The 20,152-nt window shown below is 38.7% G+C and overlaps 1 protein-coding gene across 2 annotated transcripts in view; it reads right to left on the bottom strand.

Moving 5' to 3' along the window:
* The window catches only part of RAF1 (Raf-1 proto-oncogene, serine/threonine kinase), a 42,850-nt gene that overhangs the window by 5,113 nt on the left and 17,585 nt on the right, over nt 1-20,152 (bottom strand). The window contains exons 2-15 of one of the 2 annotated variants that reach the window (XM_084269508.1): nt 19,272-19,487; nt 18,331-18,443; nt 17,177-17,279; nt 15,492-15,649; nt 15,040-15,138; nt 13,499-13,652; nt 12,283-12,342; nt 10,475-10,502; nt 10,260-10,387; nt 9,056-9,173; nt 4,760-4,844; nt 3,628-3,804; nt 2,679-2,725; nt 1,169-1,287 (exon numbers count right to left, since the gene is read on the bottom strand). In XM_084269508.1, coding sequence (XP_084125634.1) covers nt 1,169-1,287; nt 2,679-2,725; nt 3,628-3,804; nt 4,760-4,844; nt 9,056-9,173; nt 10,260-10,387; nt 10,475-10,502; nt 12,283-12,342; nt 13,499-13,652; nt 15,040-15,138; nt 15,492-15,649; nt 17,177-17,279; nt 18,331-18,443; nt 19,272-19,478 — 1,596 coding nt within the window. In that variant the 5' untranslated portion in view covers nt 19,479-19,487. The remainder of the gene's footprint in view (nt 1-1,168; nt 1,288-2,678; nt 2,726-3,627; nt 3,805-4,759; nt 4,845-9,055; nt 9,174-10,259; nt 10,388-10,474; nt 10,503-12,282; nt 12,343-13,498; nt 13,653-15,039; nt 15,139-15,491; nt 15,650-17,176; nt 17,280-18,330; nt 18,444-19,271; nt 19,488-20,152) is intronic. The other variant, XM_084269509.1, reaches the window with a different exon arrangement.

Below are 20,152 nucleotides of genomic sequence, written 5' to 3'. Positions count from 1 at the left end.
AGCTCATTCAGTGCTAAGTATTGAAAGATTTAAATATACACTAATATGTGGCATTCAGCAAGTCATTTTACCTGGCTACACTTCCCTGGAGCACACACCACAAAGTTGTTGTGTGCCCTATCCTGAGAGCTATAAAATACTGTCGATTGGGCTGCATACTGAATTGAAGTAAACTGCAGAGTGTTAACAAAAATGGGTCAAGTGAAACATTAATGAAGTATTTTGAGTGCTAAATAAGATAATATTGTATAATTGTAATCATGCTTTTTAACCTGGTATCAGACACTGTTCCACTTCTTCCATTTACTTTATAAAGTCCCCAATTATTTATTTGAAAAGTTAGTAATTATTTTCTCTGGGTGATTTTTGGCAGAAAAGAACTGCAAACTGCTTTTTAAGACCTGTCAGAAGTTAAACATAAAGGCAGTTGGTGTTGGGACTGTCCTCAGACAATGGCTGGGCAGTACCCTTCCTGAAAGAAACTCCACACACTTCCCAGTAGAACTTGAGAACTTCCATACTTGAGCTGACCTCCATCTGCTACGGGGGTCTGAGCTGCCTCAAAACCCAGGTCTCTGGGCGCCACAGCAATGTCTCGGTGCACATGAAACACCCTAGCACAGTGCCAAGGGTGAACCACGCTCCTTCCCCTACTTGTCCCAGAAGCATTCCCTATCCTTCCATCAGTCCCCTGCCAAGGCTGCCAAACGTGCCATCCACAAGTGCGTGTGAGAAGGGACAGTGCCAAGTCTGAGCAGGGGGGGAGAGGTGGCAATGCAGAACATAGAAAAAGCCAGGGTCTCACTGATCCCACAAAGCCAGCACTAATGGATTAAAGCCTGCTCACCCATTTGGGGAAAGGAGGGATCATGGCAGAAGGACTCTCTGCTGCCCCAGAGCAACTCCCTGCACTTCACTGACAGCCCTGTCTCTGAAACTAACTCCAAAAATCAGACAGAGAATCCTTAGGTGAATGAACGGTGCCCACTTTGGACAATTAAGCGCTCCAGCACCTTGCTCTTCAATTATAAGTTCTCCTACAACTGGAATAAAGGTCTGCACAGTTCTCACAGCATGTATTGACTCATTTAGATCTAAAGCTTTAGAATGGTGCTCAGCTGACAGAATGCAAGGCAGCTGCTTAAGAGCAGCAAAACATTTTGCTCACCATCCACAAGATCGAACCAGTGGGCTGCTCCACCTGTTGAGATCCACTCCACCTGGATTTTACAGTTGCCAGACCGAAGTCTCCTATTTTCACTGTGAGGCCTTCATGAAGAAATATATCTGAACATTTGTTAAAGAAATTCTGTAGAAAAGTTTAAGCAATTTTGAAATTTCTGATGTGATTACAAAAGGTTATCACAGATGCAACCAACTATCCAAGAACATTGCTGATTATTTTTTTTAACCTACTAGAAGTTGTACCTTAAACAGAGGCAAAGTAATTTTATGGCACCCGTGTTTACAGAGTCAAAATTTAAGACTAAACACGACCAGATGTTTCAGCATTAGTTGTGTATTTATGGTGAATTCAGACAGAAATCAACTGTGTTTATAAACACTGACAACTCAGGTACCTACATACTGGTGTCAAGAGACACAAGAAAAAACAATTACAAGGAGAAACAAACACCAAGATAAAATCTCTTCAGATAATGCTCTCTGGCAGATGTTCTGAGATTTAACTAGAATTTAACTACTTCAAGTGGAAATACACACATCTGCACTATTTGTCATCTATCTACTTAACAGACCTGTCTGTTAAATTAAGGCTAGTGCTTTCTTTGCTGGGGTTATTTTAAGAAGACATCATTTTACAATTTAAGAATGTTTTAAGTTCAAAAAGATGATTCAGAAATACAAATGTGACAGATTCCTAGTTCTCATTTCCATGTCAGGAGAAAAGTTAGTTTATTTCACAGAAATGGTCAATCATCATCCAGAATCGTGACCTCCTGAACTCCTATACATGAAAACTATTATTCTTCTAGCTTAACTGGAAATGGGAATCCCCTTACATTACAGGACTCAGGTGTATTTCTTACAATGACTTTTACAAAACCTTCTGTTCATGTTTTATGAAAGGAAGCTATAATTTATGCTGCTAGCTCAATAGATGCTCTTCTCTGCAATTTCAAGGGCAAAAGACATGACTTCACAACATTTTTATTCGATATGAATCACTGAATTTATTATTTTGCAAGAAATGAAGTTGTAAAAGGATGCCTTTTCTTGAGTTGAAAGCAGATTTTTGGCTTCGTTTCTGCCAGTCACATGAAGATGTTTTTAGATTTATTACAAATAGATGGAAAACTAACAAAACCCACATGTGCACACATACACAGCATGCACTGTACATTTCTCTGGTAAAGAGTGCAGCTTCTCTCCAACACAGCATTTGGCTAACACAGAATTGCAGAAGCATCATTTAAGTAAAATAGGAGACTCCTGGAGCACAACTGTTGCATATCTTTTTTTCATCTTTATCCCAACTGTTTGGTAAGTAAGCTCATGCTTGTCCTTGCTAAAAAGTAACTTTCTTCTCATCATTAGCAATTACTTATTAGTCCTTATATACATTTGAAAAGGCTATTTCACCCCCCCAAAAAAAGCTCTGTGTTAACAAGAAATCACTTACCCCTTAAATGAAGTATGATTGTATTAGGAAAGGATACTATTGGATTTCATGTCTCTGTGGATGATATTCTTTGCATGTAAATAGCTGTGAAAGAAAGAGCAGAAAGGTACCACTGTGAAGGCTGTTCATGTAAGCTGAGCCTTTCTATTTGCTGGCAGACACTGTGACTGTTTATTACACACTCAACCATTTCACAGAGGTCTTGCTTTAGCCAACTTGTACAGGATGCATCCACTTTGGGAGAAATGTAGCAAGAGCTAGCTGAGGGCTACTGCCTGATGCATGACTGAAAGTGGAGACAACACAGTAACTAAATCTCAGGAAGAGTGGCATCACTGTTAGGGAACTGCCCTAGAAAGCTACGTGCTGTCCTTATATGCTGTGCTAAAGTTTGCTCTTCAAAAACTGCTTGACTTTGCAGCCACAGCACATACGTGTCTCCAGTTTTCTGGGTGTCTGACTGGAAAGCCAGGTCCTCACTACAGAATGGCTGAGCACTGATGGGATCAGCCAGTGTTGGCATCTTCTATAGCAAGAAGTAGTGAGGTGGTGGTTGTACCACCTCAGACATCTGTGGGCGAGTCCTGCAGGTGTAGGATAGCACCAGCCACCCCCTCATCTTGCAGAGGTACCAGGAGTATAAAGGAGTGTTTGCCAGACACTGCGGGTGTTACAGTAACACATGGATGGGGAAAAAAAAGCTGTATTTAGACCAGGATCTCAGGTAGCGCATTACAGCAAGAGCTCAAGCTACAAAAGAAAGTAAAATCCAGAAATGCTGACTGTCACATGGCTTATGTGAGTAGTGCTCCAACACTCACAGGGAGGGAAAACCTACTGAGCAAATGTCAGAACACATACGACAGTGCGGAGTTACAACTGCCCAAAGCCTTTGCTGGGGATACCACTGTGACCCATTACTACAGGTAGAGAAGGGAAACACCATTCCAAGAACAAAAACAGCCAGCAGGGTTTATCCTACTCACTCCATTCCCTGTGCGGTCTGCCGAGCAATATCAATGAGCTGGAACATTTGGAACTTGGTCTCTTGAACATGTAGGTGTTTATACAGGCTGCTTCCTTCACACCACTGGGTAACAATGGCCAGATTATCTTTAGTCATGTAGCCCATGAAGAGCAAAATGTTAACATGCCGAGTCTTCCTAATAGAAAGTAACAGAAAGAGAAATTAGTGTCTTTATGAAAAATAGTCTTGAATTCTTTTAAGAGTGCATTCCTGGCTGAAGGAACATATTTCAGCTACTGAGTCCAAACCCAGGAGTTTCCTGCAACCGTTTTCCTGTGTGCAAAATTGGCTTTTAAAAATAAGAAAAAACATGCCACAGTTGCCAATTTATCGTTTTTAAATATCAGCTAATTTTCTGCTTTATAGTTAAAATACTTCCTTTTAGTTCCAAGTAAGTTTTTTTAAAATCAACCTTTAAGAAAAAGATGTAATGAAAACAAAATGGGTTTGGAATAAATAACTGATGCTCATGTTTGCAAGTGGCATTCGAAAAGTTACTGGAAAACGGTGAAGAAGTGACAACTCAAGCCAGACTAACTGAATCCCAACAGGAAACTGAAGGGTCATTATGAACTGCGAAGGAATTAACAGATGAGAAGATAGTCCTTGTGTATTCCAACTGGTTCAGTTTCAGGATTAAGATTGAAGATAGTTACTTGGACAATACAAAAACAGTACTTGAAAGCAGATCTGAGCATACTTCTAAAACAGAAGTAATTACACTGCTATTTTAGAAGGTACAGCGCAAGTCTGGTGATGAGAATTATATCCCCACCTTTTGCTGGATGCCAAATGTGATCTGAACAATTCTGCATGTATTATTTATCTGAAAAGACAACTTTCAGAAACGTGAAGAACCACTGAAATACTCTGAATTCTGACTGCTGGTTCACAAATGATTTCTGATCGTTGTCCACAACAACACTCAGAAGTATTACTGTACACTCTTTTTTCTTTATTCTTCTCTACTGGAGACCTGGGTTTTCTGTTGACCAGATGTGTAACATCGGGCAAAACAGCTTAAAGGAGGGGTAGTAGTCAAATACAGTGCCCTGGAATAACAGGATTTAGCAGTGAAACTACCAACTCACCTTAATACAGCCACTTCATTTCTGAAAGCCTGGAACTGTTCTGGGGTTGGATCTACAACCTTTAGTATCTTCACCGCTACATCCCCTGAAAATACATTTACCATAAAAGTTATTAAAAATGCAGGTTTTTTCTCTCCAAAATAACATTAATATACACTATAATTAAAAATACCCAATTTGTGTACAGTACACCTCTACTTAATTGTATACAGGCCAAGATTTTCCTGCAGGCATATAAGCTCCCATAATATCTAGTAATCCATTTACCTGAATTTCAGTCTAATAGAAAAAGTCCTTAATTGTTTGCATGCTTCCCATATATTTTCTAACAGCTATGGCTGGCTAGAACTACACATGTGCTTTCTGTCCAATATGAAGCTAGCAGGATCTCAAATAGTTGTTGAAAAGGAGGGCATTCTATAGTAAGTACATTATGCTTGAAATAACATGCTGGCAGTCACCTCAGATTCTCTTGGCTTCCAAACAGTATCCAAAGTTTCATCACTTGCCCTTGTCTATCCAGTTTAAGCACACATACACCACACCCCTTTGTCTTTTTACATAATTAAGTTTAGATATTAAATGTTTTACATATATAGAAACTGTATGTATACATACATACATACTTTTAAAATGTTAACTTTATTTTAGAAACAAACTTTCTAGATTTAAATAGTGTTAAATTTCAGAAATTGGAGAGAGAAATCTTCTGCCCAGGAATCGCAGAAAAACTGTGAACGATGTACCTGATGTTTGTATTTCAATACCAAGTCTGGGGACTATGGAAAGCAGGATATTTTACTGTTCTTTAAGCTGACACATTACAAAACTTTACTCAAAAGTTTTTTAAAAGAAAAGTTTACTTAAAAGCCCTTGGTTGTAACAAAAGTAAAAGCATTACCAGCAAGAGCTCAGTGCAAGACATAAGCACCACGTTAACTATGGATGGATGGCATTTTAGAATTCAAGAGGGGGGAAAGCTTCTCTTGACACTGTCACAGAAAGATCAAAGCAGTTTAGGGAAACTGAAACTTTGGTCTTAGTCCACTTGCGGTAAAGATCTGAGAAGTGCTACACTCCAACACAGACTTATCCCAGAGTTTAAAGGCTGCTGCCACTTGGCATTACATGATCATCACCTACATTAAAACCCTGGAGCAAGAGTTTTCTCTGCTATCATGATCAATTTATTTTCTTCTTGATATGGTCTCTCTTCCAAGGTGTGTGTGGAAAATGTCAGCCCATCTCTAGAACATAATGATCAACTGACTGCATTAGGAAAACTGCTCAAAAAACCGAATAAAGCAGCCAGTGAAGCATGAAAAGGATATGCACATGGTTACTTGAGTGTTTCAGTGACCTGTGGTAGTTACCACTGTATTTACCAGCTGCTTAATTTGCTCTGTAATTTGAAGTTACAAACATGCACAAATATTGAACACAGTATTATACATGTACAGCTTCAGTCTTTAACTTCAGTAAATGCAACAGAATTCCTACTTCGCCCTCCAGCACCTTCGCAAAGACAACCATCTCGCATTTGCAGTATGCACAGTGCTCTCCAACTTACAGAGCTCTCCTCTTACAGACCAGAACAGAAGACAACTTGTAGAAAGATGACACTTTCATGAGACTACCAAAATCACAGGCTTTGAAGTAGCCAGTTTGTAGTCCTGCTGAGGTACAATGCGACACCAATGGATGCTCTACTGATAGCTGAAGTTCACTGCTAGGAGCTGAGCCAAAGCAAGGATGCAGCATCTGCTCATCACAGCCCAAATGTTTTGAGATTCCCTTCCAATATATCATGATCCTTGCTCCAAGGATGAAGAGTTGTCTTTAACCATGTACTGTTCTTACTGAATCAGGTGCAACTTTTTTTAGGCTTGATAGCATTACCCAAGCAGTTTTCTTTACAGAAACAAATACATAAGAGCACTCGTTTTGTTTAGCAGCAATGTGAAGACAAATCCGCTTCCGCGACCCCCCCAACCACCAGAACCCTAGAACTGATTACCAGGGCCAAAGGGGAAATGTGTTTATGATAGGTAGTCTTCCAACCCATTTAAACTGCCTTGGTTCTCTTTCCGCCTTTTAAATTTAGAAGCATGCTACAGGACACTACGGGATCCAAATGGGGTCTGTAACAGAAGTGGTGCAAATAGGAAAATTAGTACTTAACCATCAGAACAATCTGGAAAAATATGGAAGTGCATGATACCTGTTCGGTGGGACCTGCACTCCTTGGAGCAAGAATGTCCTTGACACTGTGGTTTTATTTTGGAAGGCCAGGCTTATTGGAAACCTAATACAGTTTGCATATAGCTGCACGCAGTCCTCTACAGGTGCCCACCAAAGGGGCCCTGCAAACAGCTCTTAATAGATGGCCATGTTAGGAAACCCAACATGTCTAACTTAATCTTGAATTTCTACTTAAGTCTGCAGCTATCTGCCCACTTCTATCAGTTTCATTTAGCTCCACCAAGACATTTTATTGCTGCATTTATACTATCAGAAGAGGCTACTACAATCTCTGCAGTTTCACTGATGTGTGCAGTGAACTCACAGTTTCTTCAGTTCTAAGCAGAAATTACTTGCAAGGACTATAAACCTTTAAACCTTTTAAGACTACATTGCAAATGAAGATTACAAAGAAAAAAAATCGTAATTTAACCTTGACTTTTGCAAGAAATCCAGAAAACTATGAATAGTGGCCACAGACAAGATATTGAATCTTATGGGGTATCAAGTTAGGGGACAGCTCTACAGCCACCTCGCGCACACAACTCAGGACTCTTTCTAAATAGGAAGCTCCATGCGCTTCCTGTTCAACACACCCAAGTTCTGGATAAGCCACAGTTGTTAATATTTATTTTAATAAAACATCTGCAAGGAATTCTCATTTGTTCCCTTTTCCAGTGCAATCAAACTATTTTTCATCAGGATTACTGTGCTCCCTTTCAACTATATAATAAAAATCAGTTTAGCCCTTCACATAGTACTTTTTGCAGCATTAGCCCTTCCAGTGATGTTGACAATAATTTAGGTTCAAGACATGCAAGTATTTATTCTCTAGAAACAGAAGGGTCCAGATGCTTCCAGATGTTTATTGACAGCTTATTTTATGACAATAATGTTCTTTAAATCAGGGCCTGGAGGGTTTTGTGTGTGTTTCTTTTTAACTCACAAGCCCTGAACTTGGAAACTAATTGTGTAGTTCTGCGATGTGCCTCTATTCTTAGTATCCCAGCTAACTTTATATCAGAAATTGTCACAACAACCACTTTTTTCTTAGAAAAACTACACAGTAAAAACAATTTATGCCTATTTCCTTTCCATGCTACCTTGAATACAAGACTGTTAACTAAACCACAGAGGTATTAAAATAAAGGTAAAATACAATTTAACATCAGGCCATGAAATTTCCCAGATAATTCTGCTAAGTGAAAGCTTTTGTGCACACCAGCTGTTGTTGACTGTGGTAATGAAGAAAATGCTGGCTCCAATACAATGAACTTGTAGATGGCAGCTGTGAGGTTCAGATTTTGGGCTTCAGTTCTTCACCAGCTGGCCCAACATGGGTCTCTCTCATGGGGTGCAGACCTTCAGAACTGGACTGCTCCAGCCTGGTCCCCCTTGGGATCACAAGTGCCCCCCAGAAAACATGCTCTGGAATGGGCCTCTCTCTCCCCGGGCTGCCGATCCTGCCAGGAGCTTGCTCCAGCGTGAGCTTCCCACCGGGTCAAAGAGTCCTTCAGGTGTCTCCACCTGCTCCAGTGTGGGGTCCTCCACAGGCTGCAGGGGAATCTCTACTCCCTATCAACTTCATCCATGGGCTGCAGGGTGACAGCCTGCCTCATCATGTCTCCTCCATGGGCTGCAGGGGAATGTCTGCTTTGGTGCCTGGAGCACCTCCTGCCCCTCCTTCTGCACTGACCTTGGGGTCTGAAAAGTTTATCACATCTTCTCACTCCCTTCTCTGGCGGCAAAAAGCTGCTGCTTGTATTTTGAGGTGTTTTTTTTTCCTTCTTGAATATGTTATCACAGAGGAACTACCACTGTCACTGATGGGCTCGGCCTTGGTCAACAGTGGGTTCACCCTTGGCTCTGTCGGGCCTGGGGGAACCTTCTAGGGGCTTCTCACAGAAATCATCCCTGCAGCACCCCCTCCCCACACTAGCAAAACCTTGCCATGCAAACCCAAAACACACCATTAAAACAACTTTATCTTTTTCTTGATTGCTGTTCCACCATAATCAACATTTGAGAAAATGGTAACACTTGTCAAGAACTTACCATGCCATTTGCCTTTGTAAACTGTTCCAAAAGAACCTGACCCTATTCTGGTAGAAAGCATGACTTCACTTGCTTCTATTTCCCAGTAATAACTGGAATCTCTCTGTCCACGAGGCCTCTGTAACAAAAAGTGACATGGCTTTTACTCTCAAGTATTTAATCAAGTATCTTATATATACACACGCACCAAGGATTAAATAACTGCCTTCATACAAGTTTAAGAGGCACTGAAAGCTTGATGGTTTTGTCTTGCAGTTTGGACTTTTGCTTTTCTCCTCAATTTGCAAGAGGTGGCAGGTTGTTTTGGATGGCTTGAACTGCTTAAGCAGCTCTCGCTAAGTTCTGTCCTAGAAATTTAAACCCTGATCTTAGATCAATGAAAAACAAATATTTTATAATGAACTGTTTAAAAACATCTGAAATACTTAAGAAACTGACTTGTTCACAATCACAGTTATGAACGTATTTAAAAAGAATAAACCATAAAGATGAAAGCAGAATTCTCAAATGTCTAAATGATTAACAACTGAGTCCCACTAATGAGTTCTACTTTCACTTTTACATCTTATAAGCCTTCAAAAAATTTGAGATGTTATCCATTATTATTCTAACTTTTCTTGTGTCTCCCCTGCCCCCATGTTTAAATCAAGACTTTGAAGGAAAAGTTCAAATAGTGATAATATGGCTAACTTTAAACATATTTAAAAAGATTAAGTAAGATGCAGGTCCTAAAGATTTAGAAAGGTAATCCTTGAATCTGTACTGAAAAATACTGGCACAATACTCTCTGAAATTTATTTTCAATTTTCAATAAGGCAAGCAACAGTGCTATCTTTCCCAAGTTAGTTAAAAGGATGATCTACCCAAGCCCCTTCTAGCCCCTAACATTCTGTGATTCTGTGAGTACTGCTATTATATTGAATCACAGAATCATTTAGGTTGGAAAAGACCTTTAAGATCATCAAGTCCAACCATTAACCTAGTACTTCCAACTCCACCACTAAACCATGTCCCTAAGCGCCACATCTACACGTCTTGTAAAATGCCTCCAGGGATGGTGACTCAACCACCTCCCTGTGCACACACACAGCAGTGCAATCCGAGATTACCATCAGCTTTTATTGCCTTTCAAGTACAGAAATTATCTCCACACACCACTACTCCCAGGTAAAAATAATAATTAATCAAATATTACCATACTTACAATTTTGTTTTTTTCTTGTGTGTTAGATCCAGGGGCTCTCTCTCTTTGGGCTGGGACTGGGGTTTTGGGCTGAGACCAGCCAGTTGGGCTCATATTATTAGGACTTCCAGACAGAGCAGAGGGTGAGGCTTAAATACAAGAAGAAAAACTATTTATTAAAACAGACACACACCCCCAAATTAGTATTATAAGTTATTTCATTTTTGCAATCATACCTGATTCACTATGGCTTCGAATTGCATCCTGTAACAGAGAAGATAGATAATAATATTAATAAATATATGAGGGAGCATATAAAGGAACAAGCAGGAATAGTGTTGAAATAGCTCCTGACAGTTCTGGTCAAGTGCAATACTGCATTGACCAACACCCTCCAAAAAGATGACAGCATGGTTATTCTCTAGTTATAATAATCCTGTATGCTAACGTCATGCAATTTGTGAACTCTTACGAAACATTAAGAAGATTCACAGCATATTAAAAGGTATTACTACCAAAAAAAGACAGAAGAAGAAAAAGAAAAAAAAATACACAGAACAAGAAGAAACACCAGAAATACTGTCTGCATTCCCACCACTGGATTTTTGTGCATGCTGGTATGTCAGATCTGGACATAGTTCCTGTGATGGTCCTGTATCTCTAGGGGGCAAGTTCTCAAAAAAAGTTTGGGGTTACAAGTAGGAAAGCTTTTAAGAGCCTGGAAAACATTCCACGTCAATATGCATTTTGAAATATCTCTACTGTACTATTTCAACCCAAAAAAGGCTATATCTACTGCCCTAATAGAAAACCATCATGTTTTCAAAACATTTTCCCACAGATTCAAGTTTGATGTTCAAAAAGCATTTCTTACACAGTTCACTAGTTGGTACTACAGTGCGACAGCTCTCACCTCATGCCACAGGCACTTTACAACACAATTCTACAGCCATGCACAAGATCAACTAAGCTCTGACAAACATGACTTTACAACTTTTCTCACCTGCTATGTATTATCCCAAAGTACATACAGGAAAGGTAAAATATCCAGGTACTGTATAAGTACAAAGCAAGAACATGCACTACAGAAATGTTAAATACTGTCAAGGTTAATAGAAGTCAATTCAAACTTTCTAACTAATTAGTAGAAAAATAAATATAAGATTTCACAGGAGGACAGAAAAAGGCTACATTCCATTATACAATTTTCAAATTATCTCAGATAACTCTCAGTGAAGACTTGTTTGTGAAATACATCATTTTAGCTAGCTAGTTGCATTCTCCCAGGCTTGACTCTCTATACCATATTCATGCAGACGACCTCCACTCTGTGCCTGAGTGGATTAAAATCTGCATAAGTGACCAATGAAGAACTCTTGCAAGTTACTGCTTGTGTCCATTTTGAGGACAATAAAAATCCTTCAGAACCTGATTTAATAACAAGTGATGGCTTTTGTACATCAGCCTGAGAATGTAACTGCTGCCAAGTAAACCAGCAACGGATAACAAAGGAATTAAAAACTGTTCTCCTATGTTTATGTATGTAATTCTCATTCAAGAAAAAAGTATTTCTCAACTTCTATCCTATTGTATTTTCTTTTTTGCTTATGAACCCTATGGGAAGTGAACTAAAATCAGTGTTGCTTTAGAGTTGTTCTTACAACACAAATACCATACACAGTGCTGCAGTCTACCACCTTTACTGTGTGAAATAAAAGTAGTAAGGAAAAAAAGCCATACAATAGATGTATTTGAGAAGGTTTTGCTTTAAAAACTGTGTGACTAAATGTATCTCTAATCCAAGCCTATTCAAATTCAATTAATTTCATAGTAGCATGGATTCATCCAGGTAAACAGCAAATGAAGCACTTTATCAATTTGCCTCTTCCAATTAGTGTCCTCAATATTTAAGTATAAACATGCCATAAAGATTTGCATCAAATCAACTCCAGATCAAACATTTCATGTGGACACTGCCATAGCTTACAAGTTATAGCAATCCTGTTAATCACAAGAAAACAAAAGGCACCAAGAAAATACCTACTCTTCCCCTCAAACAAAATCGTCTGCACCAGGAACTGGGAGAAGCATTCAGGCTGTTATTCTAGGCCAACACAGTAAGAGATAAAAGAAAAGAACAGAGGAAGTATAAAAAAAAAATTTTTTTAAAAAGTTAGGGTAAATGAAAAAAAGTAACCTAGTTTGTTTGATATATGGTAATTAAGTACAGTAAAAACTTTTAAGGAAGCACTCTTGTTCAAACCCAAACATTCAGTTCAGTGCAGTGCACGCTTCAGTTCCAAAGGTCCAGAAAACTTCTCTAGCACATTCCAGAGTTTCTTCACTTTCCACAGAAGGCTATAAACTACCAGCTGAAGATGCAAGTAAACTCAGCAGTCAAAGGCTTTTTCTTGGCCTACAGTTTTTAAGTGATTCCAGAGCAAAAACCCAACAGTTAGCTCTCTGAAGTCCTGCAGTTCAGCACTTGCTTTCTGCAGGCCTTTCCTGCACACCACTCCCTTATTTTGTTAAGGTTATCGCAAAGCAAAATAAACAAAAAAACACTTTTGGCCTGTCTTCAGAGAGTTCTCTCTTACTTCTGCCAGCTTAAGGTAGGCAAAAAAAACCCCCAAAACAAAACAAACCCCCCACCAAAAAAAAAAAAAAAACACAAAAAAAGCAAACCCACACCCAAAAGTATCCAAAACAACAACAACAACAAAAAGGAAAAGGTGCTTCAGAGCAAGTAACAGCAGAAATAGAGATGGCTTTAACAGAAAAGCCCAGAACTGCTGTTAATTCCATACAGGTGTAACACAAAACATATTGCCAATAAGCTTTCACTTCAGCATTCCAACTTGGAAAACTACATGCACACCTACAGGACCTGTAGTTGGATATAAAATAAGTACCAGCCCCACAACAAATCCAGATTTTTAAGTTTGAAATAACATCTTTAGTATTTCTTCAGCAAAGCAGTATTTTCTTTTCAGATCTGCGAAAACCTCATTGCTAAGCTCTCCCCCATCTTTACAGACACCCAAAATCTACCCAGATTTCAGCAAAGTCGACACAGACTGCAAGAATGACCTGGAAACTTTCTATTCAAATATGTCACCTGTACTCTTCATCACTCAGCAAACTGAGGCAAACAGTAAGGAAATGACAGAAAGCCAAGAAGAAAAACCAACTGGTGACTATGAGTTGACCAGTCACAATTTTAGTTTAACTTTGTACTATTCCCCCCCTACCAAAATTACCTCAATTATCCGGCTGTCTACAGGCATTGTAGTGCTAACCATATGGACATTTGGTGTGGATGTAGATCGTTGTCTTTGGGAAAGAGAGCCCTCAGAGGAAGGATTTGATGTGTTGAATGTGAAGGCATGAGGTGTAGAATACCTGTGCTGGGAACTGAGAAGAAAAGAAAGAGAGAGAGAGAAAGTGAAAGTTGTGGTTATTTTATCCTCTCTAGCAAATGAAAAAATACAGTTTGATGTAACCTGTCCAAAAGCAACATGCACAGAATTACAAGCAGAGAAGAGATTGGGACTTACACACTAACTAAACTATCTGGTCACCTGAATGACTCATTCCCAGCTTAACTTAGGAAATGAATTAAGCCTGGAAGAACTTGTCAGATCACATACTTAACCCAAGTCTCTTTCTGCCACAGTTCAGCTCAACCCCCATCAAATCACATTTCATATACTGATAAAATTCTGGCTGTGCTGGATCAATTCAGATCTGTGAAATTCAAACAAACTGCTCATCTCCAGCCTGTTAAATGCATAACCAACGAGCCACTTTTACTGCTAAGCACAGAATTTGTAAAGCTTTGCAAGGCTGTTCAATGGTTTGCACAGAACAGCCAGTGAGGAGTCATGAAACCCAATACCAGTTAAAAGGAGGCCAACACTAAAATCCCGTTCAACAAAGAGTTATAAATCATGGCTAAGGTCACTCAAACTTTATCCCAAATCACACAAGTATCCTAACTGAAAACAGCCAATCTTCAGAAAAAGCTTAAAAACCTAACAACATGATCAATTCCTGATACAGTTGCCACTAAAATAAATAAATAAATGACAAAATAGAACCATTTGCAAGTCAGCTACATGTTCTGTGCCTCATTCCTGAATAGGCCAAGACTTTTTCAAAGGAATATAGAAAAAACAAAAGGTGGCCTGCCCTCTAGCATTTTTTCAAGGAAAAGAATACAAACACAAGCACAAATTAGGATCAGAAGACAGGCCCCTTGACAAGGAAAGCCTTTTATTCTAGTCTTTAAATCTATAGGAATGTTCTCTTTAGGTCTCACAATATTCCTTAACAGAAGCATCTTTCCAGTTTCCACTGTTATCTCCTTAAACTCTGTCATCGTAACATTAGAATGTTACTTTAAGTTACGCAAAACACATCACAAACTCTTACATGTATACTACCTGGTCAGATAAAATAAGATTAATTCACAAAAATACCAAATGGAGCCTTGAATTTTCTTATGTAGGAAAACAAAGGTCTCCAGAAAACCTTTAATACCCTCCCTTAAAATCTTAAGATTAAAAATTAAAAATATAAAAATACAAAATGCCAAATTGATGTTTTGCTTGCATCTAAGAACAAGAAAGGACTCTACATATTATCATTGATGTAGTGGTGTTGCCTTCTTGCACGTGTATCCCAACCTTCAATAAGATCATTCTATTTTTGAGGAGTTGGGGGGTGTTCTGGGTTGGGTTTTTTTGTTTTTAAACAACTGTATTTCCCAAAACAGAAACGACAGGAAATACTAGCTTACCTAACAGGTATCCGGGAGACAGACTCCCGCATCCGTCTCATTGTCAAGGGAGGTAGTGCAGGGACACCACTGTCACTGATATTTGAATTTGGGAACAATCTGAAATATCAACAAAAACAATTACAATTTCAACTGCTACACTACCTCCTGTACAATGCTCTTTAATGCTGAAAATTTCAAGGGCTGTTTCTTTCCAGCATAATTAACTTAATGAATACATTCCTATCTTTACATAGTATTTTTCTTCTGTGTATGGCACAAAAACTGTCTTCAGACCACCAAAGAAAATTTCCACGTGTTCTTTCTGAATTTAACATACAAATCCCTTCACACCAGACTTGATGAAAACAACCACACTTCCCAACAATCCAAATTTATCTCTATGATAAGAGAGTAAAAAACCCCAACGCTTGTCTGTCACACTACTGCTATGAAAAAGGAACAGTCCTTACAAGAGTTGCCTGATATTGCTCCAGTCGACACACATGGTTGGAACTTTAGTGCTGCAGTGTTCGTGGAATTTATAACCACATGTCTGACACCGAAACCCATTTAGCAGGAACTTCTGGCAGATGTCACAGAAAGCAAGCTTTAGAAATGTCTTCCGAGCCTAGAGAACACATTAAACAGTTAATCCAAGCTACTAGATTCTCTTTGTTAGCTGAGATGAACATCTTCAGAGCCTGACATAAAAAAATACCACATATTAAAGCATTATCAATGCTTTAATGCTACTGAACTTAAAACCATTTGGGTATGTATTTCCATTTTGGTTGCAAACCTGAAAGCTTACAAGCATTTAGGGCTTTGTTTACCTGATTATTTAAAAAGGAGAAAAAATAAGTGTTCCCTCAAATTTAAAAGCACCATTTTGTGCTCATGAACGTGACAGAGGTGGATGGGCCAAGAATTGGGGTTTTGGTTTGTTTCTAGTATCACCAAGGAAGTGAAGGAGGATCAGATTATAAGAACCACCTCAGGATTTTTTTTATTAGTCAAAATGCTTACTGTATGTTTACAAGGAAGCAATAGCCCTTGTATAAGAAAGAAATTCTAAATAAATAAAATAGTTTAGGGAAATTCTACTTTCTTAAATGGCATTAAACATTTTTTAAAGCTTTGGAAATACATAAGACAATTAAAATGAACCAAAGGGTTTCCTCCTCCAGAGCACAGCTCAAAGGAAGGCTCCAAGTTTGAGCTCCTTCCAAATCTGGAGACAAACACTAATTTTCTGGTGATCAACTGCAGACAATTCGACTTGTAGTTTTCTAAAAATGTAAAGTAGAAGCAAAGCTACTTTCAGTTTTTGTAAATCAATTCTAGTCTAATGGATGGAAGTGATAATTGTTTAGTTTTGCCACTTGGCACAATATAGTCCTGGGACAAAACAACAAAAAGGCTAGAATACAGCCATAGAGTTCCTTTGCAGGGAGCAAAGGATAATGCAAGGGAAAACTGTTAAGAGTTTAAAAATACCTCCTTGTAAAAAACCCAACAAACAAAAAACCCAAAAGCCAAAGCCCAACCACTCAACCCTCTATTTGCTCTATACTGAGCAAATAATCAATTTTTGAGAAGGAACTACAAATCTGAAGTCTTTCCGCCCCCCAAAAACGCGCTCTCTCAAATTACAAACCAGCATCAGCTCACATAACATCACGACCTCGCACAATTAACAGCACCCCTGTACATCCAGTACAGTTAGCAACTGTCCAATAAAACTGCTTAATTATTTAGGGTTTTTTGACTGATGAGCCAGAGACTGAAAATGCAGGTTACCTCCCAGCTTGGACTTTAAAGACACAATGTCTTAATATGGAAATTACAGAAACATGCATTTGTATAAAATAAAAGTAGCAATCATCACGTTTGAAGAACATGCACTATGTGAGCTTTTAAAGTCTCTGACACCTGGGAGTCACTGAACGTAAATAGAATTCTGGCATCTCATTGCAAATGGATATTTAGCCAATGTAATTTGTGGGGAGCAAGGGTGAAGGAATCAAGTAATCACTTCTGAAATGCCTCTGTGTTTATAAAGCCAAAAGTTACCTAATGCCTGAAACATTTTTTGACAGAATGTGATGTTCAAGTGGCACAATTTACATCAAAATACAGAGAGGAAAAAGCTTACAAAATTGTGTGTAGTTAGCGGAACATGATCAAGAAAGTCCACTTGTAGTTCCTCTCCAATCAAGGAGGCTGCATCTGTATTCCAATCCAAACGCACTTTTTTTCTGTAAGAAAGAGAAAACAGGAACAAAAAAAATCACTTAGGAGATAAGAAGTCTGGCCTAATCAATGATCTATGTTGTGTGAGTTTCCTTGAGTAAACTGAAAACAAACACGAAAAAGTGTGGCTAACTCCTTACAGAGAGCTGTATTTCAGTGTCTTTCACGTAAAAATTTAGAAGCAGGCTTGAAAACATGGTGATTCACCTCTTTTCCTTGATTTTTTAAAGTGTAAGTCATTGAGATATATAGATTATTTGAAATAAGAAACCTAGAAGTTGTAATGAAGTCATACAAATATCCTTATAAACAAAACATAAAAAAATTATGAATGGCAGACTTAGTGACATGAAAACTGTATTATGTGTTTCAGCACTAAAGTTACTGGTGACCCCAGAATGGACTCAGTTACAGAGAGATGCAAACCCACGAATGACCACCTCATGACTGAGGCTTAATAGAGCATTAAGCTCAAGCCTTACGAGGTGTGAAGTTAAATGTATTAACTCCATGAGATACCTTCACTCCCTCAGCTTGTAAAAGAATCATTTGGTATTTAATAGCAGCATCCCCGGTCCTACAAAAAATAAGGAATATCTGAAGTGAGATTTAAATCCAAACATTGAAAAGTTGCAGAGGAACGTAGAGCCTTAAAACCAAGCACAAGGAGGAGATGTTCATTTAAGTTGGCTAAGAATCACTAGCACTCAAATTTACCAACTACAAATGCAGAGGAGAAATGCACCTCAAATATGAAGGCATATCACATCTTCTCATCTAGAGGATGACAAAAACCTCTGTAAGATGCTACAAGGACTTAAGTGTACACCCCTCAAATTAGCTGTGAAAACAAACTGAATCTTCTAATAGGCAGGAAGCTGAAGGAGTTGCCCTAGAGGAAGGTAAAGAAAGTGACATGGAAGTGTTCACGAGCAAATTGTGCTTTTCAAAGAAACTAGCGAGACAGAGGAAGAGAGAGCTATTGCTGCTATTCTAAACCCCAGATTTTTATATTCTCTGGTTCAAAGTTTCACATATAACATTCCAAACTCTTACCCTTTTGGTTCATTAAGAAGTCGAAAAACCGCACAGCATTCTGGCTGCAGACCTCTTACTTTAAGTGCCTTCATAAGACAATCATGTAAGGTCATCCCATTTCGCACATTTACCTGTGACCGAAGGGGAAAAAAAATCATGACAGTGATTGCAGAATTTATTTTGGAATTTCGAAGGAGGGGGGGAAGAGGAGGCGTAATTTTTTTCCTCCTGTTATTTAGAAGTTCCAGTAGAACTGCACAGCTGTTCACTTCTGAAATCAATAAATAAATACAAATTGTTTGTTTGATGGAATGACAGACTGCCACATGTTCAGCCAATGTGTCAGGCAGACGCATTTCCTCCCACATAAATACCTATTGTGTACTTATGCAAAGGAAGTTTTTAAGCCATTTTACAGCTTTTTGATTTCTTACAATTCTTCTGCAAAACAGCATTTTACACAGCATTCACACCAGTAGGTAGCTTGTAAAAGTATCAGAAACACAGCGAAATGAAGTACTGAAAAAGGCTTAATGTAAACTTCAGGCAACTTTGTGTAAGGTTATGATTAGCACTGAGTGTTTCACTTCGGCTTTAGCTACCATACCTCACTGTTGGCACCCAAATGAAGAAACTGGTGACAGAAACAACTATGTCATTTTATTTTGTACAGGCATCATTGTTTAAGTCAGCCAACAACTGTGTTTTAACGTTAAATAGGTAAGCAAGGTATCTTGCTCATGTATAATGGAAAAACACAGCACCGAGGTAGAGAAATACAGGTTCTCAAAATACAGACACTCTGCTTTCCAAGTATGTCCTCTAGAATTAACAAACTGATGACAACACAGTTAATCATAGTAAGACCTTTGTGAAGGTTGGCATTTCTCTGGCCAGACTCATAGCGTTAGCAGTGGGAACGGTACAGCATTTCTCATGCAAAGGTAATGCAGACTTACCACTGTGCGCTGCTTGTTGGGCAAGAAAACACGAATAGTATTACTGGTTTTGGAAGTATCTGATATTTTGCCATCATCAGATGCTCGGCGTTGATAACCAAACTGCTGGACAATAGTAGGCGAAACACAGTTTGGGCCATCAAAGACAGAATCCTTGAGTCCAAAACCGTTACTGATAGTCTTCCAAGCACCCTGAATGTGCTCCATTGATGCGGTCTAAGAAAGAAAAACAGAGAGAGTCAGGGAAAATTACAATATCCTTCGCTATAAAGTAGTATCTTTCTTCCTGAGACAACAGACCTCACAGCCACTTTTGAAAGCATCTGAAAACTGCACTGCCTTCTCCCTCGTGACACGATCATCCTACACATACATGGTACAGTTCACCCACATCTGCAAGATTAGCCTCAGTCTTGAAAGCATTTGACTTTCTGCACATAAACAGATCATCAGTAATATATGTGTAATTCCTCTCACTGCATCTCTGGTTTCACAGGAGCAGTTAACCATCATGTTAATTTAGATAATCAATGTCTGAAGGGTCTTCAGAAACACGGCTAGATGCTATCTGTAGGCCAGAAGTGCAGTCCTGTAAGCCACACATGGCATGCAAGCACTAGCACAGAATGCACTGTTACGGAAAAGAGATCCAACAGGAATTACAATAAAAAGCATTCACTGAATAAATTCTATTTTTATCAGTAATTTTAGGGCTTTGGTTTGTGGGATTTTTGTTTGGTGGGGTTTTTTTGTTTTGTTTGTTTTCTGTAGGGGTGGTGTGGTGAGATTCTTCATTTTGTTTTTTAAAAAGTAGCAAGTTTAAGACCATCAGTACGCAAAAAAAAATACACAGCATTTTATTAGTACCACAATTTACATAG

Source organism: Gallinula chloropus, assembly GCF_964237585.1.
Source record: "Gallinula chloropus genome assembly, chromosome: 12".
In the NCBI taxonomy this organism is placed as follows: Eukaryota; Metazoa; Chordata; class Aves; order Gruiformes; family Rallidae; genus Gallinula; species Gallinula chloropus.
Note: the sequence above shows the minus strand (reverse complement) of the source record. Positions and strands in the feature narration are given on the sequence as shown.